Source organism: Cibotium barometz, chromosome 37 (assembly GCF_041138505.1).
Source record: "Cibotium barometz isolate CiBa-2024 chromosome 37, ASM4113850v1, whole genome shotgun sequence".
Taxonomy (NCBI): Eukaryota; Viridiplantae; Streptophyta; class Polypodiopsida; order Cyatheales; family Cibotiaceae; genus Cibotium; species Cibotium barometz.
The window spans coordinates 38,424,059-38,450,796 of NC_141082.1; the positions used below are offsets into that span (position 1 = coordinate 38,424,059).

The 26,738-nt window shown below is 46.6% G+C and overlaps 1 protein-coding gene across 2 annotated transcripts in view; it reads left to right on the top strand.

Moving 5' to 3' along the window:
- The first annotated feature begins 2,313 nt into the window (after positions 1-2,313).
- The window catches only part of LOC147617257 (uncharacterized), a 75,841-nt gene continuing 51,416 nt past the window's right edge, over positions 2,314-26,738 (top strand). For both annotated transcript variants that reach the window (XM_086776890.1, XM_086776891.1), the window contains exons 1-2: positions 2,314-2,524; positions 2,900-4,579. In XM_086776890.1, the coding sequence (XP_086633016.1) occupies positions 2,927-4,579 (1,653 nt within the window). In that variant the 5' untranslated portion in view covers positions 2,314-2,524; positions 2,900-2,926. The remainder of the gene's footprint in view (positions 2,525-2,899; positions 4,580-26,738) is intronic.

Here is a 26,738-nt window from a genome sequence, read left to right on the forward strand (position 1 = left end):
ATGAAGTAAATTATTGAGGAGATACCCACCACCAATGGCACTAAAGATGCTACCTCTTACCCCAATGAAGTCTAGAATGAGATTGTAACTATTGTTGGAAACTTACTTGTTATAGACATCGAGCCATGATTGAAAGGGAAACTTTCATTTGGTTGCTACTCTCCTCCACATTGGCTTCACCAATTTATCACTCACCGTGGTTGCTCAACTGGTGTGTTGTCACTCATCTCATTGGGCCACTTTGTCACTCTAGCTCACTCACTTCATCTCTCTCACAGGTAAGAAGAAGCAAGGAATAAGAGGTGCAATGCCTAATCTAATCCACTCTCTCTCCCAAGCACACTATTTAGCTAAGAGTTTTGCAATTATGCACTTATAGTGAAAATTCTCTTATATACATGGCCATCAAGTTCACACACTTGGTCCGTCCAAGACTTATAAAGGCTAGAACAAAGTGTCAAAAGTGGTTTAGTAAACTCTAAGCATTATTATCATAAGCTAAAGTTAAACTTATGAAAATCTTAATAGAGGTGTATTGATGCCCTTGAGTGTGTTATAGTTGTATAGGTCTTATAAACTTAAAGTTTCAAAATAGAGCTTGGTAAGAAAATAGCAATAGTTTTCCCCCCTCTTATATATTGCACCACTCATGTTTGGCTCTACTTCCATTGGGTAATGGTTTACTAGTTTAAAACTTGTTTTTCTTCCTTCTACTCTTAAGCAATATCTTTTGAAATTATCTTGTTTACTAGTTTAAAACTTGTTTTTCTTCCCTCTACTCTTAAGCAATATCTTTTGAGATTATCTTGTTTAAAACTTGTTTTTTAATATTTTAATTTCTTCCCAGATTATCATTTGAGATAGCTTTAACCAACATTAAGCTCTTAGCCTATTTCTTTTCACTACACTTACACAACCTTTTTAATAGAATGGGCCTATATTATTGTGTGTACGTTCTCATAACATAGCTTTGAGCTAATGATTAATGGGTCTTGTTGTAGTTAAAAGGTGAAATTGGGAAATTAATAGGGGGAAATATAAGTGTGTGGGTGTGTGCATAGGTTAGTGTTGAGCTAACAATGTGGGGGTCTCACTTTAGTCTAGCTCAAGAGGTGAATATTTCATTACCCAATCCCCCTAATGGTCACATAATCTAGTATGTCGTGTTTTAGTTTTATACTGTAAGTGCAATGAGAGCACAAGAGATCAATAATGTCCCATTTGGCAATATATGCAAAGTTTGAATCATACATTCACCTTGTAACTAGGGATTTATTGTTGCAAGGTTAGTAGCTCTAGTAAGCTTTTTGACGTGTAATCGTGAATCGATTCGCAAAGTCAATAATGCCATTACATTTGATTGTTATAGATATTTTGAACTTAGATCAACTTTGGTCCTTCATGTTCAGATTGAAGTAAAGAGTTGTTTTTAGCATTATTTTTTTTGAAACTAGGGAAGACACTTAGTTTGTTTAGTGGAAATTGAGGTCATCATAAACTAATATGGGTCCCAAATTTTGTTTGGGAATTAATCAATTTGTTCAAGCGGCACAACCTTAGGAGTGAGAAATGAAGTGACCTTAGAGTCTAAGGTGTGGATCTAGATGGGATGTATTTTTTTTCTTTCGAATTGTTAGGTTTGTCTCGATCCTTCTTAACCGCCTCAAGTCGGAATAAAGAAACGAGAGATGAAGTCGCCATTTTGAGGCTGTGGCCTCCAATGCGCGAGAGAGAAAGAGTGTATGTGATGTTGTCTGTGAGAGTGAACATGCGATGGTTGTCTGTGAGAGGAAGCTTGGTTTTGAAATCAGATGGAGAGTGAGAGTGTGCGAAGCAAACAGAGAGTTTAAATTTTTTATCGAAAGCTTAGCGTATGTGTGTGTTTTAACGTTAGCATATGCTTTATTGTAAAAATAATAATAATCGAAAGCTTGGCTCTGAATCGCATGGAGAGAGATTATGCGAAACAGACGGAGAGTTAAAAAAAAAGTTCGAAACCTTAGCATTCATGCATTTTTAAACGTTAGCATATGAATTTGAACTTTAGAACATCAATTAATTATCGAGCTTGTTATTAATTTTGTAGCTAGGCCTGAATATGTAGCTAAGGGTCTTTGATGAGATCACATTTCATACAAGGTTCCTTTTCATGCAGATGTCTAAGGGTGGGTTGATAGGACAGGATTAGAGGCGGCATGTGAAGGGCGCCACCTTGTTCATGCCTGATTGGAAGAAAAATGAAAAATGAAAATAATGATAAAATAATAATAATAATAATAATATATATATATATAAAATTTATATTACACAAAAGTGCACATACAGAGTTGAATGCAGGAGAGAGCCTGCTTGCCCGGCCACAGCTCGGCACCATCAGAGACGCAGGGGGGGAAAACAGAGCTTGCTTGTGTGCTACGATCACGTACACCATCAACGGCGATAGCTTGGTACCATCAGCGCAGCATCCTTGCATGCCTCCTCCGATCGGCTACCTAAACTGCTGCCTCCAGTTCCTGCTTTCCGGGTACGCCCTCTACTTGCTTTTTTTCGATGTTATTTAAAAATGGTTTTTGCGGCATCTTTCTCTCTGTATTGCATCATAGTGGTCCTCTGATCGTTAATCAGGATCAGGATTATGCCCTAGCGGACCTTTGATCGTTTCCTTGGCATCAAATATTCCGTTTTTTCCCCATCAATATCCGTGGTTTTTTTTTTTGGTTTTTTTTTTGGGGGTTTTTTTGGGATGTGAAAAGGCTACCTGAATGATTGGGGGTGGGATGTTTGGGAATATTCGTGACATTTATTTAGAAAAAAAGGAATGGAAACCTGACTGGGAAGGGGTTTGGTGGTGGTGTCCATAAGATCACGTGCAGAATTAAGGTTTTTTTCATCAATGCAGGAATTGGAAACAGGCGGGTGAGAAACGATGCGTCTTCGGGAAAGAAAACATGTTAATTATGATGTCGATGACAGTGAAGAGGAGGAACGCCTGCCGGTTAAAAGAGACTTTGCGGATGCCATAATTGAATCATCGGACTCTGATACTTCTGATGAAACTCCAGCTGTAGATGAAGAGGAAAATTGGGGCAGTGATGAGGGAGTGAAGGATCCACAAGGGTCCCCTTCCCATGGTAAAAGGGCCAGCGCAATGTTGGATAAGGAGGAGGATGGTGGTGATGATGGTGACAGCGATGACGATGACAATGATGGTGATGATGATGGGCCAGCTGATCTTCATGTCCAGCATCATAGGCATAGGGGAAGATTCCAAAGCAGGAATATGATGTCTACAGACCACTATCTGTCTGCATCATTGTCTCTCAGACCACGTTCTACGCGTGCAAGAGTGAATTACAATGAAGATTCCTGTTCTGAAGGCAGTGGTAAGGAAGCGATTACCATACACACAGGGGAACGATATGATAACCAGTCATCTGATGTATCCTTTCTACAGCCCAATTCACGAAGTGGAGGTGACAAAGGCTGGAAAGGGGAAGACTTAGATGGCTCTTTGATATCCTCAGATATTGCTATTGAGGACGACATTGAAATGGAGGAGGATGTTGTGAAGGAAAAAGAATCAGGTTTAGCAAAGACAGGATCAAAATCTCATAGGAGGTTGATCAAATTAGCAGACCGTTCCAAGGGATCACAGAAGTGTGACGACACAAAGCACTTGCATGATAGAAATGCATGGTGCTTGCATAGGCCAGTAGAAGTACAGGCTCCAAATGGAGGTACAAAAGACAGAAAGAATAAGCAGCGACAAGGGGTAAGCTTAGAACATAACTCAGATTCCTCGAGTGAAATGCAAGTCAATGCAAAGGCCATTCCTGGTACTAGCAATGAAATCGAGTTCTTGGCTCATGTATATGTGAGAAGGCGGAGTCGTCCCGGAGGTGCTGCAAAGACCAAGTCCGAACCAGCAGTCCCTGCACAGACAAAAGAGGAGCCCAAACCATTGCCAGAGCTGAAGGTGGATGTGTTTGGACCATACTTGGGAGGAGATGAGAACCGGCCTGTAGTGAAAAGGGTCGGGCTGGTGGAAAAAATTATCTCAGTTAGAAATAGGGGTACGGATGCAGCTGTTTACTGTGTGAAGCTAAGTGGTAGAGGGTACAGAAATGCTGTGTATGTGCATGAAAGTCTGCTTGCAAGAGATTATTCCCAGTTACTGAGACACTTCTTGAGGCGCATGGATGATCTAAACAGGGTTGATGGAAATGTTGGAGAGAAAGCAGACAGTCCTGCCTTTAATCCATCGTACATTCAAATTGACCGGATTGTGGCAGCTGAGCAGAGAGGTCGCAAGAAGTTTTATCTGGTCAAATGGCAGGGACTGCCCTATTCAGAGTCGACTTGGGAGGCTGAAGATGCTCTTGTTGGTGAGAAATATGCGCTAAAGCGCTTTCTGCAGCTCTCTACAAAAGGGGCACCTGGAAGTAACACATTGGCCTTCAAAGATGGCCGTGTCTTGCGGGACTATCAGAAAAAGGGCTTGGCTTGGATGGACCATAACTATCGGAATCGTGTCAATTGCATCCTTGCAGATGAGATGGGCCTAGGAAAAACCATTCAGGTCAGTGCAATTATTTGATTGAGACAGATTTTAAATTGTGGAAGTAAGGCTCTCTACAGAACCATCCTAGTGCAGGGTGTTGGACGGGCTAGATTGCCCATCCCTCCCTAATGGGGGTTTAGATTGCCCGTCCATCCCTAATTGTTTTGTGGGGGAAGGGGGGAGGGGGGGATGATGGGCTCCCCTTCAAAGGGTAGAGACGGTTCTGTAGTTTAAAATCTAAATGTTGCATTTTGAAGATTTGCTTAAAATTTGTGCTTTAGGCCCCGTATGATGTTCTTTGGGTATTGGATGTGGTGCCATGAGTACTTGGTCTGTGAATTGCTGCATGACAAGTCTCCTATGGGTGGCCTTGATGTAAGCTCCGACTAGTGTCATCTGTCTGACATACTGTACCTGCATATATAGACTAGATTCTCTGCTAGTCTAGAGGGTGCCCGGTGAAAAGAACCAACAAAATCAACTACTTAGTCTATGTAGATGCTGAACAGTGCAGCGGATTGGACATGCAAAAAGAACCAATAAAATCAGTTTCTTGATCTATGTAGAGGCCAAACACTGAAGCTGAGTGGACATCCGTGTTTCAATCGGATGGTGCATTGTATTTCCTTTAAAAGTTTCTTAGTGGTGTGTATGACCTACTGATATGGCGTCATGATGGCCTGTATCTCTGGATCCCCAACTTCAATTTATTGGTCAATTAAGCTTTTTAGAAATCTACAGAGCACCATAATAATTCTGCCTTTATGCTTGTCTTCTTCAATGATTGTGACACCCCTACGAGTATGCAGGGCACAACCGAACATCAGATAGCAGCTGACAGGCAGAGAGACAGCGCAGGTAACACGTGGCAGTGATTACGTGGTGGTGGTGACATGGCAGTGATGATGTGGCAGTCAGGTACAGGTGGCTGACAACAATACTATTGGCCGACTAGGAGCATTGGTGCATATATATATGTGGGTAGCCAAATCGTCATATCCATCTGCCTTCCTCAGTGTTGGACTTGAGAGAGCGTTTCTTTGTAGGTGAAGTGCTAGCCCAGGAATGTACAATAGGTCACATGGCTGTGATTGGACGTCTTCATTCTTATCCACATCTTGTACTTGAATTTCAGTTATATTACTTCCTTTTTGTACATAATACAGAGTAGTAGCTTGTTTTTGCTGAATGTGATTTCGCCGCACATTTCTTTATATCTCTGGAAAACCCTAGCACATAGGCACAATTGTCCTACAATGGGTATCAAAGTAGGGGAATCTGCAAATCTTCTTTCTTTTTTGGCACCTGTGTGGGTTGACTGGTTGGATAGGGTAGAGCACTTAGATTCCAAGAGTGCACAAGTTCGGGTTTGGGAAAAGTGAATATTTGGGTTCTCTTCATTGCACTTGGGTTAGTTGGGTATATTGTGCTTTCGTGCCTCACCAAACCCTTACCTCATTGTGTAGGGTTGAAATCCATCACCTAGTCCTTGATCACTTGATGGATTCACGATTCATTGATTTGCTTCTCAGCATGAAGGATATCTGTACTTCAAATACATCTTGACCAACCACTTCCTCAATGCTTATAAGCTCGAAGTATATTTGGATAGTCCTAGAAGTACTCCTCTGGCATCCATTTCACGTCTAACAGCAAATAACTCTTGAATTCCAAGAGGAACTTTTTGACCACTGTCTTTCCTCCTTTTTTCACATAATGAAACACAATCTGTTATGGCTCTTCCACCCCTAGTGGATTTTTCAAAACAAGTTCCTCTGGGGATAACATGTACATGGTTTCAATAAACTGTCACGGAAAACATTATATATCTTCCAATGATTTGAAAGGTCCAATTGATGACATACATGGTTGATCTTCTTGGTATCTCGAAAGGGCCATATACCATTACTCTGGAGCAGTACTACACCTCTACAACAGCCTACGTTTAAAGTACTTCAGCGTTTTACATCTACATCTCAGATTTGGGACAGCAGACCTCTCTGCTACACTCATAGGGACAGCAGTCAGTCCTCTCTGCTAGACATCTTTGGGACAGGAGCCCTCTCTACTCATTCGACACCGACTGTGCTTCACCTCACATCAGAGAGACTTTGTACTCGATTTCATTCATTAGTATACATACACTCACTCATCTCTTCCATGCTGTATTGATTTGCTCCGATCTCATACATATGATCTTTTCGTCCTTTTCAGAACTCTAGCAAGATGTCATCAGCAACGATTTGTTCATGAACAAAGTGCCTCTGGATGACTATGGGTTCCTCCAATGGAATCCCAAACCTGCAATGTAACCTCCTCTTGCTCCGTAAAACTGCTCCTGGGCCATAAGCAGATCTCCTCGTGTCCGGATCTCCTCCCCAAACCGAGTCACTCCAACCGTGGAGTTGGACTCCATCCAACAATTCCCCTCCTGTGTACAAGAGTCCATGATCCTTCGCATGCCGCAGAAACCACAGGAAACGCAATCCTGCCTCCCAATGAGACATCTGCAACCATGAGCTCTACCGCCTCATCAGGAAGCTCCCGTCCAATCCGGTGTCCATCAACCAGATCAATGAACCATACAGCTTCTGAGTCACAGAGACATCACACTGCTCACAAGGATCAACACCTGTTACGGTGCACAAACAAGTCCTGGAAACCTGATGAAACCTGTCAACCACCCCCTCTGAATTCGGAACCACAAAGCCTGGAGAAACCACCTCCTTCTGCAAGTAAGCACCTGCCACCTGCTTGGCTTTCCGAAAGGTCCCCGTGGAAAGAACATCCTCAACTACTGGAAGTTCTATGTCCCGAACACGACGAGACATCAGAGCATAAGTGACCTGTTCAGCTTCCTCTGACTCACGAACACAAGAACTACCAACATCAGTACTGGAAAGTTCCTGACAACTGCTGCCATCTACTGGTAAGCTATCCACCATCTGGTCCCGGAAAGCCTGTACTTGCAGCGTATCCACACTTGAGTGACCATTACCAGACTGCCACTCATCACAATCCTGAGGACCTGGGAGAGAGAGTGCTGAAAGCCTGTAAACTCCATTCTCCACTCCGCCTTCCCAAACCACTTGGCCTGTTGCTTTGTCCTGGAGAGCAACAAAATGCTCATCAAACTCCACCCGTACGCCAGTCTTGCAAACCTGATGCACTGACAACAGATGAAAACCAAGTGCCGGAACATACAACACCTGGGAGGAATGCTTCCCCCCTCTGCCATCGGGAACTATCTCCATCCTGCCCTCACTGTGAACTGGGATAGTGGACGTATCCCCAGTAAGAATATGACCAGAAAGCCTGCAGAGATCCTGTAAACCGGAATGGGAAGGAGTCATGTGCCTGGAAGCACCACTATCGAGAATCCACTCCCGAGTATCCGTTGCGGAGAGTCCTCCAATCTCCTCCCTGCCTGAAGAAAATGAAGCATCGGTGTCCATCACCTCCAGGTGCACAAAAGCCGGAGTCTTCATGATTGCTGCTGAGGAGTCTTCACCCTTCTCGGTCTTCCGCTTGGGACACTGCCTCCAGTAGTGGCCTTTCTCGCCACAATCATTACAGGTCGTCTCTGCCTTTAGTTTCTCGCGGTCAGCGTCGGACTTCTTCTCAGAAGACTTCTCCGATGAAGTACCTCTGGCCAGCGTCATGTGCTTTACATGATTGATTACCTGTGGTGTGAAGTTGAGGAAAATAAACGAACGGATCCTGGCGTTGACACGATCCCACATCTGTGTCTGGGCCTCCCGGTCCTTTCGGGTCGACGGTAACTGCCCTTCCTCTACTTCCAGCCGTGGAACACCAACAACGACGAAATCGGCGAGGTCGTAAGACTCCAGAACGGATTCCATCATCACCTTCCATATGCCGTAGTTGCTCCCGTCCAACTGACGGTCCACCGGGAACGTGGGGAGTGTTGGGATCTTCACATGTCTCTTGGCCATCTCAAACAGATCTGCCATAGCGGGGATGTACTCTGAAAAGGGTGGGTGGGTGCGAACAAAGAAGAAATAAAACCTGCGAGTGGCTGTCCAGCAAATCAGCCCGCCTTTCTCTTGCACCTTCTCTTCCCGATCAGCCCAAAACAGTCCACCAATCAGCCACAAAACAGTCCCCCTCTTGCTCACACAAATCCCAAGACCTATCTAGAGCCTAGGCTCTGATACCATGTCAGAATACGCAGCGGAGATGATGACCAAGTCTGGGAACACACGAGCAAAAAACGTAGGCAGAAAAACAGCACAAGAGAGAGAGAGATGTAGGCGTGTAACTCTGCTCTATATACACAAGAAGATCCCGAGAAATGATACAAATAAGGTATGGGGGTTGGGGTCCTATATATACCTCCCTGGAAGGGCAGTCGGCCAGCACATGAATGCCCACGACTGATGAAATCCAGTCGGCCAGCAGCCCAGTAGCCCACGACTGATGAACATACAGTCGGCCAGCACTGGAGTGCTCCTGGCATCCTCTGGCAACCCTCCCAAGCCTCAGAAAAATGGGAAAAAATAGGGGAAAAATGCGGGGAGTGAGGAAAAATGATAACACACCTGATAAGGGCGGGCACACCCACAACAAAGGCCTTGGTGTATAAATCTAGACAGGAGATGACTTCTAACAGTTTTTCCCCTTGGACATCAAGTGTGAAAGGACACATATAATATTTTGTACTTCTATATTATATGGATGTGGCACACATGCAAGGGTTGACTTGCATTTTGTGGATACCACACTTTTGGCTCTCTCTCTCTCTCTCTCTCTCTCTCTCTCTCTCTCTCTCATTTCTGTGTGTAAGCTTCTCTACCCTGCACCTAACCCTAATGTGTAGGTTTGTGTGTGTGAGTGTCTGAGTCCAATACCAACATTTGGTATCAGAGCTGGGAGCTGGGAGCTGGCCTTGGAAATCTGCAGCTGGAAGAAACCTTGCGAAATTCCGTCGAAAACAGGCGTTTCGTCTGTCGCTTGCATTTTTCCGTCGACGCTGTGTTTTTTCCGTCGCCGTCCGTCCCTGGTTTCCGTCGCTGCTCCACCGTCCGGCCGTCGAAAACAGGCGGCACTAGTGGGGAGCCCACCGCCGCCGCCCAGCTCGCGGGCAGCACCGCCGTTTACAGCCGGCGTTTTTCCGACAGCGCCCCCCCTTCGGCTGCCCAGAGCCGTCGACCGCCAGCAACCTGCAGGTGGCCGTCCGTCCACGCGCCGTCCGTCCGTCTGCTGCTCCGACCTCCGCACGCAGCGCCGCCTCCGACAAGGTCCCCTCGCACCTGTCGTCCGGCGCGCCCCTGCTCCGTCCAGCCACCGTCGCCGTCGCCCAACTTGCTCGTTTGCCGTTCCGACCGACCACGTCTGGCACCCACCTTCGACGTTCCACTCCGGCCGCCCGTTCCGACACCAGCGACTCCGGCTCCAGCGCCCAGCGCTCGCCCGCCCCTGGCTCGCCCGTTTACAGGCCATTCGTGCTGGCCCACGGCTGCCGCCTCCGCCTGCTCGCCTAGCGACTCCAGCACGCCTGCTCGCCTAGCCGACTCCAGCTTGCCTACGCTCACCTGGCTGCCAGCTACACGCACCTGGTTCCACCTGGGTGCCAGCTACCCGGTTCCACCAACCTGCAGCTCCTCGACACTCACGCCTCCATCTTGCTGCCCGGTACACGCACCCGCCTTCTCCACCTGCAACGACTTGGCCAACAACGTTCATTCTCCAACTGCAACGACTTGGCCAGCCTGCTGGCTCCCTCTATTCGACTGTCTGCTCCAAGCCTGCTGCCCTTGCAGGAAGGTATTTCTCTGTACACATTTTGGGTCAAATACAAATACAAGATTTTGCAGCCATTCCAGTGCAGGTCATATGCAGATTTAGCAGACACTTCTGTGCAAATCATATTCACAGGAAAATTGTAGGTCCGATTTGGGGAATTTACCAATTTCAAGACAAATTGAAAAAAATTGGGCATTTTGCTTTGCCTGCAATTTGGGGGTTTTCAAAATTGAGGTCAAAATTGGCAAATTGAACCTCTTACATTTGCAGAAATTTGGGGCTTTTGTGGAAATTGGCCAATTAGATGCACATTGAAGCGATTGGAGTGCATAAAAATTAGGGATTTTCAGATTGGAGCATGTAATTGGGCATTACAGCCGCGATTTGTCGCGTATGTATACACATTGTGTGTAATTGGACAATTTGGTGCAGGTTTACACTTGCTTTGATTTGCAGGCATACATTTGCACAGGACATTTGGTTGCCTGGCAGTGCACATTGGTGCTTGGTTTGCTTGTAGATATATTTTGTTGACATGGCACAGAATGCTACAGATGTATTTGGTGTGCTCACCCAGGAGGACAAGCTGGATGGATCTAACTACTCCCTCTGGAGTTTCATGATCCGTAATTTGCTGGTAGCCAAAGGGCTTTGGGGCATCGTGTGTGGTGATGACACACGCCCACTTACCATACAGCCAGCCACGCCTCAAAGGGGAGGTGCTCAAAGAGCTCCTGATGTAGATCCTGCTCCCACACAAGAGCAGAAGAGATGGGACTCTAGAGATGCACAGGCCATGTCATTGATAGCCCTTTCAGTGAAAAGGACTATTATTCCGCACATTCGTTTGTGCAAGACATCGAAGCTTGCATGGGACACATTGGAAGCAATGTATCAGGTACGCAACGAGGCAAGAGTTGCCTACTTGAAGAGGCAATTGGATCTTCTTTCTATGGATGAGGGTGACTCCATGGCAGATCATCTCACCAAAGTGAAAGATTTGCAGGAACAATTGCTCAACATTGATGAGGTTATCCGAGACAGACAGATGGTCACCAACACTCTTCATTCTTTACCGCCTTCCTACTTGGGCTTTCACACCTCTCTCAACCTCTCAATGAGAGGAGGTGGTGATCCCGTCACTTTTGAAGAGCTCGTGGGCTTACTCTTGCAAGAAGAGCAAACAAGAGCAAACTTATCGAGCAACCGTGGTGGAGAAAAGGCATTTACAGCCAAGGATAAGGGTAAAGCAAAGAGCTTTAGGCATGGGGGACAACAGTCTAGCAAGGCTGGTCATGGATAGTCCTCTTCTAGTGGTGAAAAGTCTGATAAAGGGGATGCAAACAAGCCCAAAAAGAAGGGCAAATGTCACTACTTCCATAAGCCTGGACACTACATCAGTGAATGTAGGAAGCGGATTGCAAAAAAGAAAAGGAAAGAAGCAGGCAATGCAGTAGCAGACTCTTCTGATGACAAAGCACAACAATCAGCTAATGTAATCCAGGAAGAGTACACTTTTTTGGTCACATGCACTAGTGACACACCAAGTGCTTCAGACACGGATATGTCTTGCATTGCATCTGACAGACAGAATGCATCATGGTATTTTGATAGTGGTGCTTCGAGCCACGTCACTTCATGCAAAGATGTATTTCAGCACTTGGTTTATGTTTCAAATGGCCGCACTGTATCATGTGCAGATCATACCACATATCCAGTAAAGGGAATTGGAAATGTCATACTTATTGCAGCCAATGGTGCCAATATAAGTATGAAAAATGTATTGTATGTTCCAAGAATAAAGAAAAATCTGCTCTCCGTCTCAGCCATAAACGACCAAGGTTTAAAGGTTGAATTTGAAGATGGGAAGTGTTTGGTAAAAGACCCATCAAAGGGTTATGAAATAGTCACTTCTGGAACACGATACAAAGGCTTGTATAAGCTAGACAGCTATGACAAGCGTACTTATGATGCAAATACAGTGGCTGCCCACACTCCTGCTATGCATGATGCATAGCTATGGCATGCTCGTTTTGGGCATGTAAATTTTCAGAGTTTGATGCTTTTGCAGAAGCATCATATGGTTGATAATATGCCGCCTCTTGAGTCTCCACCAAGACATGTATGTGAGGGGTGTATTTTGGGAAAGATGCAACGGAAACCATTCCCCAAAGATGGAGCTGTTAGAGCTGAAAGTAAATTACAGCTCATACATAGTGATGTATGTGGTCCAATGCAGACACCATCCATAGGGGGGCATCTTTACTTTGTCACATTCATTGATGACTACTCCAGGTTTGCTTGGGCTTACCCTTTGAAAGCGAAAGCAGATGTGTTTACATGCTTTCTCGACACTTTGTAGCAATGGCTGAAAATATGTGTGGATGTAAAGTCCAAACACTCCGCTTAGATAGAGGTGGAGAATACATGTCAAATGCATTCAATGATTATATGCTTCAAAAGGGCATCAAACACCAATGTACTGTGCCTTATACACCGCAGCAGAATGGTGTAGCTGAAAGGAAAAATAGATCTCTCATGGAGATGGCAAGATGCATGGTGAAAGCACAAAAGTTGTCTCACAAATTTTGGATGGAAGCTATAATGTGTGCAACTCATGTGTTGAACAGGTGTCCAACAAAAGCTTTGAAAACCATAACACCATTTGAGGCTTGGTATAGCCGAAAGCCAACAGTGGATTATATGCGTACATTTGGGTGTTTGGCATATGCACATGTGCCAGAACAACTCCGAACAAAGCTAGATGACAAAGCAATTAAATGCATTTTTGTGGGCTACAGCAATGAGAGCAAAGGACACCGTCTTTATAATCCAACTACACGAAGGATTTTTGTCAGTAGAGATGTGGTATTTGCTGAAAATTCAGAACAGCCCATGCACAGCTTGTATAAAAGCAATGATACACGCTTACAAGACATGTTTGATGGACTTTTACCCATTGCAATTAGGGGGGATTCAGATCAGCCAGCCCCTACACAAGAAAAGCCACATGTAAAACATGTGGACCAGCCAGCCATTCAGCCCCCTTCTATGGAAGAAGTGGAAGATCTTGTCAGGGAAGAGCAAACAGCCATAGACACAGCCAAGTCAGTGCCAAGATGGTTGCTGAAAACTTTGCAAGAAAGCAAACTTGCAGCTCCACTCACAGGTAGAACAAGGGCTAGTTCCAGCCATGCTTTGAATGTACATCGTGGGGAGTCTGCATTCGCAATGGGTGGTCTCTTTGATTCAGAAGAGCCTTCTTCTTATGAAGAAGCACATGAGAATGAGCATTGGTTGCAAGCTATGCAAGCTGAAATTTCTTCTATCATGAAGAATAATACATGGGATCTTGTGGAATTGCCTAAAGGCAAGCATGTAATTGGAACAAAGTGGGTGTACAAAGTCAAAAGAAAGTCTGATGGTACTATTGACAGGTACAAAGCAAGACTTGTGGCTAAAGGCTACTCCTAGAAAAAGGGAATAGATTATGAAGAGACTTTTGCTCCTACTTCGAGAATGACCACAATAAGATCAGTGATTGCATTGGTTGCCCATAAAGGATGGAAAGTGCCTTCCCTTTGCCCTTGTTGTTATTCCGACCTTTCGGCCGTTGGCCAATTAAGGCCTCCAAACCTCCGCTGTGAGGAGGGTTCGTAAAACATTCCTCCTGGTCTAGGACCATGGGCACAAGCTCCTCCCAGGTAATGGTGCTGAGCCTACCACTAGTAATTAAAGAGGAGTAGAAAGCGGAATACTGAGCAGGCAAGTGGGATAGCAAAGTAATGGCCATATCTTCTGATGATATCTCCTTCCCAGCCTGGAGGACTTCCTGCTGAAGGGCCTGCAGCTTGTTAATGTGCTCCCGCATCGTCGACGACTTTGCAGGGTTCATAACCCGCATCTGCACTTCCAAGGAAATCCTCTTCATGGGCGATAACCTGTTATAAAGAGAAGCCAAGTGCTGCCATATGCCTCTGGCCAGCGTCATATGCTTTACGTGATTGATTACCTGTGGTGTGCACTTGAGGAAGATAAATCACTGGACCCTGGTGTTGACACGATCCCACATCTGTGCCCGTGCCTCGCGGTCCTTCTTCATTGACAGTAACTCCCCTTCCTCTGCTTCCGGCCGTGGAACCCCGATAACAATGAAATCAGCAAGGTCATATGACTCCACCACAGACTCCATCATCACCTTCCAGATGCCGTAATTGTTCCCGTCCAACTGACGGTCCACTCGGAACGTGGGGAGAGTTGGGATCTTCACATGCTTCTCAGCCATCTCTAACAAATCTGCCATCGTGGGGATGTAATTGAAAAGGGTGGGTGGGTGGGAAAAAAAAAACTTTAAACCTGCAAGTGGCTGTCCAGCAACTTAGCCCGCCTTCCTCTTGCTACTTCTCTTCCCGAACAGTCCCTAACAGTCCACTAATCAGCAACGTAACAATCCCCTCTTGCTCAGAAAACTCCCAAGATCTTTCAAGAGCCTAGGGCTCTGATACCATGTCAAAATACGCAGCGGAGATGATAACAAAATCTGAGATCACAAGAGCAAGTAGAGTGCAGAAAATAGACAGCACAAGAGAAGGAGAGAGATAGGCGTGTAACTCTTCTCTATACACAAGATCCCGCAGTGAAAACAAGATACAATAGGTGGGGGGCCATGGGGCCATTTTATATGGCCCCATGAGTGCAATCGGCCAGTAGATGGACAGCCGACAGGACATGAAATGCCCACGACCAGAAAAACATCAGTCGGCCAGCATATCAGAGTCGGCCCTCACACGTGTGGAGTCGGCCAGCAGTGGAGAGCAACTGGGACTGCCTGTGACCAGTCGGCCAGCATCTGTGTTGGTGTTGGACTCACACACTCACAAACACAAACCTTCACATTAGGGTTAGGTGCAGGGTAGAGAAGCTCACACACAGAAATGAGAGAGAGAGAGAGAGAGAGAGAGAGAGAGAGAGAGAGAGAGAGAGCCAAAAGTGTGGTATCCACAAAATGCAAGTCAACCCTTGCATGTGTGCCACATCCATATAATATAGAAGTACAAAATATTATATGTGTCCTTTCACACTTGATGTCCAAGGGGAAAAACCACATGGGAAAAAGTGCCCTTGGTTAAGCCCTGTTCACACATAGCACTACCATAAGTGAGCATATGCCTACAAATCCCCCCTGTAGTGGAAGTGTGAACCGTAGCAGATCACTCTCTGTATGAGAGTAAGCCCAAAGCTTTGCGGAAAGCTTCAAACTTTTCTCGAGGTAAAGCCTTTGTGAATAGATCTGCAACATTATCCTGTGTAGGGCAATAAGATAAACTGATCTCCCCTGCATGTAGCCTCTCTTTGACATAGTGATAATGAATCTCTATGTGCTTGGTGCGTGCATGAAATACTGGATTTCGTGCCACGGCCATAGTACTCTGGCTATCAGTGAGAATGGTGGTGGGTGTCTGCTGACACTCACGAAGATCAGCCAATAGTCTCCTCAGCCATACACAATCTACTGTAGCTGTAAAGACTGCCCTGTACTCAGCCTCACAAGTAGATGTAGCAACAGTGGGTTGCTTTTTACTCAACCAAGATATGCATGAGCTGCCAAGAAAAAAACAATTCCCACTGGTGGATTGCCTGGTATCATAATCACCAGCCCAATCTGAATCACTGTATGCATAAAGCTGCAAGCTTCCCCCCTTGGGATAGAACAAACCAAGATCCAGGGTACCCTTAAGATAACGAAAAATGCGTTTGATTGCTTGTTGCCAATGCTTTGTGCCTGGGCTGTGCATGAATTTGCTCAACAAAGACACTCCAAAAGATATGTCTGGCCTCGTGTTACACAAGTAAATGAGGCATCCCACTGCGTGGCTGTAAATGCCGGCCTCAAAAGGCTCTCCAATATCATGCATAGTAAGCCGTACACCTGGTTCTACCGGAGTAGAAATGGGCTTACATTCATCCATGTGAAACCTTTTTAGCAAACTTTTTATGTACTTAAGTTTGCTGCATAACAATGCCATCATCTGTATGCATAAACTGTATGCCGAGATAGTAGTGTAAAGACCCCAAATCTGACATATCAAATTTAGCTTTCAAATCAGCTTTGAAATCTGAAATTTGTGCTTTGCTTGTACCTGTAATGAGCATGTCATCTACATACAAGATGACTATGAGAATATCGGCATCGGTTTTCTTCACATACAATGTGCTTTCAGCTGGACTATTCTCATAACCTTGGCTGGTTAGATGAGCATGTATCTTATCATACCAAGGCTCTTGGAGCTTGCTTTAACCCATACAATGCTTTGTGCAACCTGCATACTTTATGTTCCTCACCAGGAACTACAAAACCAATGGGCTGATTTACATATACTTCCTCCAGTAAATCCCCATTTAAGAATGCAGTTTTGATATCCAATGGGCATTACAGCTGTGATTTGTCGCGTATGTAAACACATTGTGTGTAATTGGACAATTTGGTACAGGTTTACACTTGCTTTGATTTGCAGGCATACATTTGCACAGGACATTTGGTTGCTTGGCAGTGCACATAGGTGCTTGGTTTGCTTGCAGGTATATTTTGTCGACATGGCACAGAATGCTACAGATGTATTTGGTGTGCTCACCCAGGAGGACAAGTTGGATGGATCTAACTACTCCCTCTGGAGTTTCATGATCCGTAATTTGCTGGTAGCCAAAGGGCTTTGGGGCAACATGTGTGGTGATGACACATGCCCACTTACCTGTGATATGCAGCGGAAGTCTTTGTATTCGAAGATCCTGTCACACAAATGCTCACACCGTCTTCTGTATCCTGAGTTTCGTGAGTTTAGCAATCCATTTCAATACTTCAAACTTTAAAGAGATGAGAGAGAGAGATATGAGAACTGTACACCAGATTGGGTCCCGAATTACCCACTGAAGGGTCCCCTATCCCGATAACGAGATAGTATTTGCTTTATTTCTTTAGAGAGAATGACTTTGGACTGTAGATAAGCCGAACGCAAGATCTCGGAGGATCGGAGAGCGGCTGATCTGTACACTGCTGTAGAAACACCTCAATGACTTGATCTCGAGCCTATGCACTCTTCCCAAGGGCATGAGGAAGGGCTGCACACCTGAGGCTGAGAGAAGAAGAAGGTGGACTGTTCTACACACTGTTAGAATGCTGAAAACACATATGAATGCTGGGTTACCTTCACCAGATGACTGCTGAATGTGTGGATGATGCACAGAAGGCTGAACACTGATGCAAACAACAGATTCAGGGCTGGAAACTGCTGTAGGCTGAACCTTCAGGGCTGGAAACTGCTGTGGACAGAAACGCTGAAGTGTAGAGGATGCTGTGGACTGAAACGCATGAGAAACAGGGGACTGCAGGGCTGCTGCTGTACGGTTGGAACAGAAACGCAGAGAACTGCTGTACGGCTGTGCAAAAACGCAGGTATGTGCAGGCTGAATCTGGCGTTAAACTGAACTGAATGGGGTGCTGAGTCTGAGCCTGAACTGAGTGCTGAATTCAGGGCTGAATGATGCTGAAGGCAGGCGCCTAGGGCTGGGCTGAAGCTATGGTTCTCAAGGGGCTGGAGAAGAAAGCTTATGGGCTCTAGGGCTGGATTAGTCTTGGGCTGAAAGCAAGGAAGAGGAGAGCTCTTAGCACAATGAAGACTGAATGAGGAAAAGAGGCTCTAGGCAAGCCTATTTATACTAACTGGAGGTTGGTCATTTAATAAAGTTAATATTTATAAATGCCCAATAATGCAAATAATGCTAAATAAATACTAATAAATATGGGAAAAATACCAGATAAATCCCAGTAAATTCCCTAAGGCTTTGGGGATGTTCTAAATGATGCACAGGCATATGTATGCATATTATGCAAGATGCAGAGTGCTTTCTGATGCAAACCCTAAGGCTTCTACTGACTCTACATGCATGAATGATTCTCTCCAAGTGGGTTAAGGGACTTGACTGACTGACTGACCCACTAAGGCTGAGGAATGATCTACGTAGCTCGTGCCTGACTTATCCTGGACTGAGGATGTACAATGGGGTCACGGCGTACGACAATTATCATCCTATTGGGTTCTAAAACTGTACAACTGCTGCACTTCTGATGATGAGCCATCTTGTCACCATGCACTGAGTGCAGAGTGCATGTGACATTCCCTCCTGATTAGCTTGGCTGCAGGTTCATGGCTTCCAAGTAGTCCGCCAATAACTGGGGTACTCCTGGAAGAACTCCTCGTCGAGCCATACGGCTTCGTGGGTGCCTCGATCTCGGAATTCCGTATAGAACTGACGAATCCGTCGACCGGAACCATGCTTCCATCGATGAAGAAGGATCTGCTCAGGCTCAATAACTTCTGCCTCGTCTACCACGTCTGGCTGCTGTTCATCTGAAACATCAAACACTTTTGGACCAACATATGGTTTTAGCCAAGAAACATGGAAAACATCATGCATTGTCCAACTGGGAGGCAACTTTAACTTCATTGAGACATCACTTATCTTCTTAACTATTGGAAAAGGGCCAAAAGTACGGAATGAAAGCTTGGGACAACGTTTGCCCACTTGTTTCAATCTCTACTTCATGATACGCAAATAGACCCAATCCCCTTCCTTGAAGTGGACATCTCGTCTAGATTTATTTGCCTGTCTGCTATATGCTTCCTGAGCTTTGGTCAAGCGGTCCTTGACTGACTCAATAATCTCGGAAAATGCTTCCGTGGTTTTATTAGCCTCTAAAGATGGAGACACCATTCTCGTCAAAAGAGAAGAAAAACGGCGACCAAAGGCTGCTTCATATGGAGTCCGTCCGACACTGGATGAATGAGTGTCGTTCAAGATAGCCTGGACCAACGGAAGATAGTGCTCCCATTTGGACTGCTGGTCATGACAATATTACTTGAGGACATCAAAGGCCAACTGATTATAAATTTCTGTCTGGCCATCTGTCTGGGGATGGAATGCACTAGACAACTGCAACTTAGTTCCAAAATTTTCAAATAATGCCCTCCAGAAATGCGAGGTAAACTTGGAATCTCTGTCTGATGTTATGGTGCTAGGCAAACCACAAATTGGATACCAATGCTTGAGAAACAGACGGGCTACGTCCTCAGCTGTGGCCGTATGCTTGCATGGGATGAGCATGCAGAACTTACTAAAGCGATCCACAATGGTAAAACACTGAGTGTTATGGGATCCAGTGGATGCTGGTAGAGGCCCTACAAAGTCCATAGATATGTCGATGAAAGGTCTGTCGGGGATAGGCAAAGGTTGAAGTAAACCTGCCTTCTTTGTATGGGGAACCTTGACTTTCTGACAAATCTTACAGGCTTGTACATGTGCATAGACATCACGCCTCATCTTTGGCCAATAAAAGGATCGTTCTAATTTCTCGAGGGTACTATTGATACCCCTATGTCCTCCAACTAAGGAGTCATGGGCATCGTGGAGAAGAGCGGAACGCTTTTCTCGAGTAACACAGAGACGGTTCTTGTAGAACAACCAACCGTTCTGTACTGAATAGTGGCCAAGCTCAGAAGTGAGGGCCAAACTATACTGAGTACCAAACTCAGGGGAGTGGACATATTGGTCTTTCATACTATCCAAGTCCTTCCCCGTGATTTCGAGAATGGTATCTTCTTGGACTGCCTGGATGCTGGACTTTCGACTGAGAGCATCTGCTACTGGGTTATGCTTACCAGGGATGTATTCAATCATACCTCCAAACTGTTGGAAGATTTGACTCCACCTGGCCTGTCGATCACTCCACTGGGCACTTGGCATAGTCTGAAGCCACTTAAGTGCTTGGTGGTCTGTTTTCACTGTGAAAGCCTGTCCATAAAGAAAAGGCTTTCAATGTTTGAGCGCTGTGATCACACCCAAAAGCTCTTTGTCATATACCGAATAATTCTTTTCGGCGACACCCAACTTTCTGCTGTAATATGCCACAGGTCTATTGTCCTGCTGGAGGACTACACCTATGGCTACATTGCTGGCATCGGTGATGACCTCGAAAGGTTCGTCCCATGATGCTAACTTTAATACAGGTGCTTCTGAGGCAGCTTTCTGGAGTGCACGGAATGCATCAAGTGCCTTACCTGTAACTGAGACTTTCTGCTTGCGAGTCTTCACCCCCTTGAGCAAGTCGGTAAGAGGTGCTGCAAGGTTGGAAAACTGATGGACATGTGTGCTATAGGTCTGACAAAGACCTACGAATGAACGGATTTCTTGGGCGGTCTTAGGAATGTCCCAATCTAAGATCTCCTGAACCTTTGATGGGTCCAGTCTAATCCCATCGGAACCAATGATGTAGCCCAAATATTGAACTTCTTTAACACCAAAGATAGACTTTTTGGCGTTTATGTAGAGCTGATTATCTCGCAAAAGTTGCAAGACTTTCTCCACATCTTTCTCATGCTGCTCCGCAGTGGCTGAGAAGACTAGTATGTCATCAAGGAATATGAAAACACACTTCCCAATGTGGACTGCGAAAATCCTAGACATCATCTTATTGAACGTTGCAGGTGCATTTGTAAGCCCAAAAGGCATGACTACGAACTCGTAGTGACCACGCTCTGTCCTGAAAGCTGTTTTTGGAATGTCAACTTCAAAAATTCGGACCTGATGGTAACCACTCTTGAGGTCGATCTTAGTGAAAAACTTAGCACCGTCTAAACGCTCCAAAATGTACTCTATCCTGGGCATAGGAAACTTATTCTTGATAGTGAGTTTGTTTAATGCCTTGTAGTCTACACAAAGGTGTGCAGACTTGTCCTTCTTTTGGACAAATAGGATAGGTGCAGCAAATGGGGAGGAAGAAGGCCGAATGAATCCGGCTCGGAGAAGCTCAGATAACTGCTTTTCCAACTCGCCCTCTAAAGTCTTGGAAAGACGATAGGGAAACCTGGTAGGAGGATCTGATCCAGGGACCAAATCAATGTGATGGTCCTCAAGGCGAGAGGGTGGGAGACTGGGGGGGAGATCGTCGCTAAGCATAATGTCCTGGTGTCTGGATAGGAGGTCTGCTAACTGAGGGACTGAAGATGTAAGGGATGCTACTACTGAGGGAGGCGCTGTTTGAGCACGAACATAAAGGAGTGCTCCTTCTGCTCCCTTGCGGATAGCTCGTCTGGCCTGGAGATGTGAAATCAATGGGATGCCAAGAATGCTTCTATCCCCACGAATCATGACAGGCTCAGGAAAACCTTTACAAATAGTAAAAGTGTCCTGCTCCCAATCGGGAATAGGCTCATACTGACGGAACCACTGAATTCCTAAGATCATGTCACACCCTAACAGAGGGGAGACGATGAAATCTCGTTGAAATGAGGCCTTTTGAACTTCAAAGGCAAATTGCTGTGCCTTCTGGGAAATGTGGGTGCGAAGACCAGGTGTAAACCCGTCCACATCCAGATGATATGGGACTAAAGTGCAGTTCAATTTATTAGCCAACTGGGGAGAGATGGCGTCTTCAGAACTGCCCATATCGAAAAGGACTACAAACTGTCGGCCTTGAGCAGAGCCATAAGCTCGGATAAGGCTCTTCTGAGCAGCATCGCTCTCACCCTCCTGCTTAGCATCAAATACCACGGATGGCATAGGATGCATGGAAGGTAAAAGTTGAACTGCATTTGAGGTAGTAGGCAGGGCTGGAGGAGCTGGGGAGGCTGTGGCAACTGTGGCAGAAGGAGCTTTGGCAGCTTGTGCCGCTTGCCATTTGTGGCAATCCTTCTTACCATGCCCTATAATATGACAGAAAAAACATCTATTTTCTGACTGGTACTTCCTTTGCTCCTCTGGAGGAAGATAACCTCCAGTAATGCCTGCTTTAGCCTTTTCATCAGGGGTTTTCTTAGGTTCTTTATCCTTCTTACCCCCTGAACTGGAGCTATTACTACTGTCCTTCTTAGCATCTTTAGAAGATGCGTTACCTTTCCCTGTCTGTGCAGCTGATTGCTGCTGCTGGGGTTTGGTACTGGACTGAGATGTCTGCTTGGGCTTGCCCCCGTTGAGCTTCATTTCTTCATTCTGAGCGAGAGTCAGAGCCCGGTCATATGTACTTGGTTCAAAGTTACGAACTGTGAACCGAATGTTGAAAGTCCAATCCACGAATGAATTGCTCCATCTTGGCCTGCTCAGATAACCCTAACTGCTGTGCTAAAGTAATAACCTTACCGGAAAACTGAAGCACTGGGGATCCGTTCTGTCTGAGTCCATAGAACTCGTCTTTCAGACCGGTCATGTACTGGGGCGGGAGAAATCTGGTCTTCAGGTCATGGACAAAGATGTCCCAGTCAAAGGCTGTGACACCTGTGGCCTGGTCCGTATGAATACTAGACCAATGCTGCCACCAAGTGACTGCCTCACCGGGAGCCGCTAAGTGGACTTTGTCTTGTGGGTCTGTGATCCTAGCTAATGGAAAATCAGCATTAAACTGATGAACAAATTGATTAACTGAAGAATGATCACACTTACCATCATACTTGCTGAAATTTGGTTGACTGCGAATGATGGTGGTTGCTGCTGCGGGCTGCTAGCTGGTGACACCTATGACTGGGGAGACTGAGGAGAGCTGCTGATACCTCAAGTGTATGGCCTCCTTTTCCCGTTGGTGTTCGAGTAACATACGTTCTCGATCAAGCTCACGTTGGTGTTCCCGAGCGGCGAGTTCAGCCTGACGCCGGTCTTCGTCGATCCTGCGTTGGGCTTCCTCATAGTCCCGTCTTTCTTCTTTTTCTCTCCTCCTTCGGGCCTCGTCCTCTCTCCTTTGTTGTTCCATCTGAAAGAAGAGGGAGATGTAGTCGGGTGCTGCTGGAGGTGTAGAAGGACGTGTTGCTACTGCCTCCAAGAGTTGGAGATGCTCCATGAGTAGCTGGTTCTGAGCTCTAAGAAGAGCTATGGTGTCTGCTGTAGGCGGAAGAACAAGGTCTCCTTCGGGGAGACGTCTTCCGGCTGATGAGTACTCTCTCCTGTAGACATGATGCTGAAGTCGGTGGTCGTGCCGGAACGCAATCTAACCATCCAAGGATGCCCCCACGCTAGGATACGGTGTGTGTGGACTATCTGAATCTGATACCAATGTGATATGCAGCGGAAGTCTTTGTATTGGAAGTGCCCCGCTTCTTCTGAGCATTCGGAAGAAGCTATTGTATTGGAGTACAGCTCGACTATCCTTGGCTGGGAGGGTGGTGGTAGCAAATCAGGTGCTGTTAGCGACCATGTGGTACATTACGTCTTGCTGGATTTTCTCGAGCTCTTGCATCAGCCAGATACAGAGGCTGATCAGGAACTTTCTGTGGTCTGGGCGGGACGGTCAGCCAGCTCGGGCAAAGGTTGCATGGGCAGTTATCACACTTCCGCTGGCTCAGGGCGGTTTGGGCATTATAGATCCAGTCGATCAGAGCATTATTGGGGAAGCTTATTGTTCGGGGGTTGCTTCCAGGCGCTGAGCCGTGGAAAGAGCTCCTCTTGCAGCGACTGCAGGCTCGGGCGCCCCCTGCAGGGGGTACTTGGGCACCAGAGATTCGCTGGATCTTCATAGAGATGAGGAGGACAGGCCTCAGTAGAGGATGGGAGGACAGATTTGCTTTGAGTATCCTGAGAGCTTGGGAGCTGCCGAGACCGGGGCTCTCTCAGCGGCCTCCTTCTTGTGTTGAGGAGCGGGCCAGGCAGCCGCTCATCTGGAGCCCAGCGGTTCGCACGGAGCAGGGTCATATGCTGGGTTCTCGGCCTCGTCTAGCCTGGGGACCTTTAGCGGCAGGCCCAGCTCGTAGTTTTGGAGACTGGCAGGCTTTCTGCAGTCTACCAGAGGAGATCCAGGTGGAGAGGCTGAGTCACTTCAGAGGGGGGTTGATTATGAGGGATGATATATAGGAGGCACTCACAGAGGAGTGGTTCACGCCTCTCGAGCCAGTGGCCCCACGGTGGAGGGGAGCCTTTACACAGTTGGAGATCTTGATTGCTGTCAGAGCTAGCACTGAGGATGGCAGATGCCTCTACTATGAGATTCAGGATGAGGGCAGACTCCAGAGAGTGGAGGTGGAGTCGCCTTTGGTTGCAGAGTGCATCTTTCAGAGGATTCGGGTAGTGGCTGCCGCTTCTCGGAAGTTGCATATTGACCCCGACCCTGCTGATGTGCTCCCGGATTGGCGCATATGGGCATATGCAGCGCGCCCCTTGGCCCGGCTACAATGGGACCCCGGGGAGTACGAGTGGCATGATCCTTATGCATCCCTTGAGGCCACAGAGATCACCTTTTTCCAGTATACTGTTCGGCTGGGACGGCATATTTTGACGGCGAGGAGGACGGTTTCTCCAGCGGCAGCGGGGCATTGGCGATTGCAGGGACTCTCACAGGAGTTCCTGGAGGATTTCTGGGCTCGGCTCTGGGCTAGTCGGCAGGCCCACAGGATCTCGGCTTTTCAGTGGCTGGTCGCCCAGCAGTTGGCACTTGGCTTGTTTACAGCGGTCTTCCGGCGGCCTGCGTCCGATGCGGCCACCCTATGGAGACACAGAGACATTGCCTTTGGGACTGCCCTCAAGCACAACAGATTTGGCTGCGGATGCTGCGTATTCTGGCCCCCCTCTCTCCAGAGGGTATGTTTACGTGGGGTGCCGCTGCTTGGTCGATTTCGTCAGGGCCTGTTATGGGCTATGAGATGGAGCAGGGCAGTCAGGCCATCAGATTTATTAGGGGCCAGCCTCGCCTGGTTCCGGCACCGGATTCCTCGTCCACCAGCTGGACACAGGAGAGGGATTTACGATGGGAGCTCCTCAGTAGCCTCACCATCTGGTTCACCTGGAGGGCCCGGTGCTTTACGGCCTTTGAGGGGAGATTGGAGCCACCAGCAGAGACTGTACGGGGGATTTGGCAGGAGTTGATCCACACCCTGCGAGGACAGTACGACCGCATCCGGGGAGACTCGGATGAGGCGATCTTACGGCGCCAGGCCTTTCACACCACTTGGCGCTGTGGCCCTTTCTACACCTTACACACGGGATCCCCCCGTTGGCACTACAGGCCACCTGTTTGGCTCTTCCCCCTCCCCTATTGTATGATTTAGCCGCTCAGTTCTTTGTACTGATGCTTGTATTTTGCAGCACCTAGGGAGAGTCTCCCGGGCTGCCATGATGTTTTCGCTGCTCTTCTCTCTCTTAGGAGCAGGAGAGATCTTTTGTAGCCCTACGGGCGTTTTTATATAACTAATGAAAGGATCTTTTCTCGAAAAAAAAAAAGTCTTTGTATTGGAAGATCCTGTCACACAAATGCTCACACCGTCTTCTGTATCCTGAGTTTCGTGAGTTTAGCAATCCATTTCAATACTTCAAACTTTAAAGAGATGAGAGAGAGAGATATGAGAACTGTACACCAGATTGGGTCCCGAATTACCCACTAAAGGGCCCCCTATCCCGATAACGAGATAGTATTTGCTTTATTTCTTTAGAGAGAATGACTTTGGACTGTAGATAAGCCGAACGCAAGATCTCGGAGGATCAGAGAGCGGCTGATCTGTACACTGCTGTAGAAACACCTCAATGACTTGATCTCGAGCCTATGCACTCTTCCCAAGGGCATGAGGAAGGGCTGCACACCTGAGGCTGAGAGAGGTGGACTGTTCTACACACTGTTAGAATGCTGAAAACACATATGAATGCTGGGTTACCTTCACCAGATGACTGCTGAATGTGTGGATGATGCACAGAAGGCTGAACACTGATGCAAACAACAGATTCAGGGCTGGAAACTGCTGTGGACTGAACCTTCAGGGCTGGAAACTGCTGTGGACAGAAACGCTGAAGTGTAGAGGATGCTGTGGACTGAAACGCATGAGAAACAGGGGACCGCAGGGCTGCTGCTGTACGGCTGGAACAGAAACGCAGAGAACTGCTGTACGGCTGTGCAAAAACGCAGGTATGTGCAGGCTGAATCTGGCGTTAAACTGAACTGAATGGGGTGCTGAGTCTGAGCCTGAACTGAGTGCTGAATTCAGGGCTGAATGATGCTGAAGGCAGGCGCCTAGGGCTGGGCTGAAGCTATGGTTCTCAAGGGGCTGGAGAAAGCTTATGGGCTCTAGGGCTGGATTAGTCTTGGGCTGAAAGCAAGGAAGAGGAGAGCTCTTAGCACAATGAAGACTGAATGAGGAAAAGAGGCTCTAGGCAAGCCTATTTATACTAACTGGAGGTTGGTCATTTAATAAAGTTAATATTTATAAATGCCCAATAATGCAAATAATGCTAAATAAATACTAATAAATATGGGAAAAATACCAGATAAATCCCAGTAAATTCCCTAAGGCTTTGGGGATGTTCTAAATGATGCACAGGCATATGCATGCATATTATGCAAGATGCAGAGTGCTTTTTGATGCAAACCCTAAGGCTTCTACTGACGCTACAT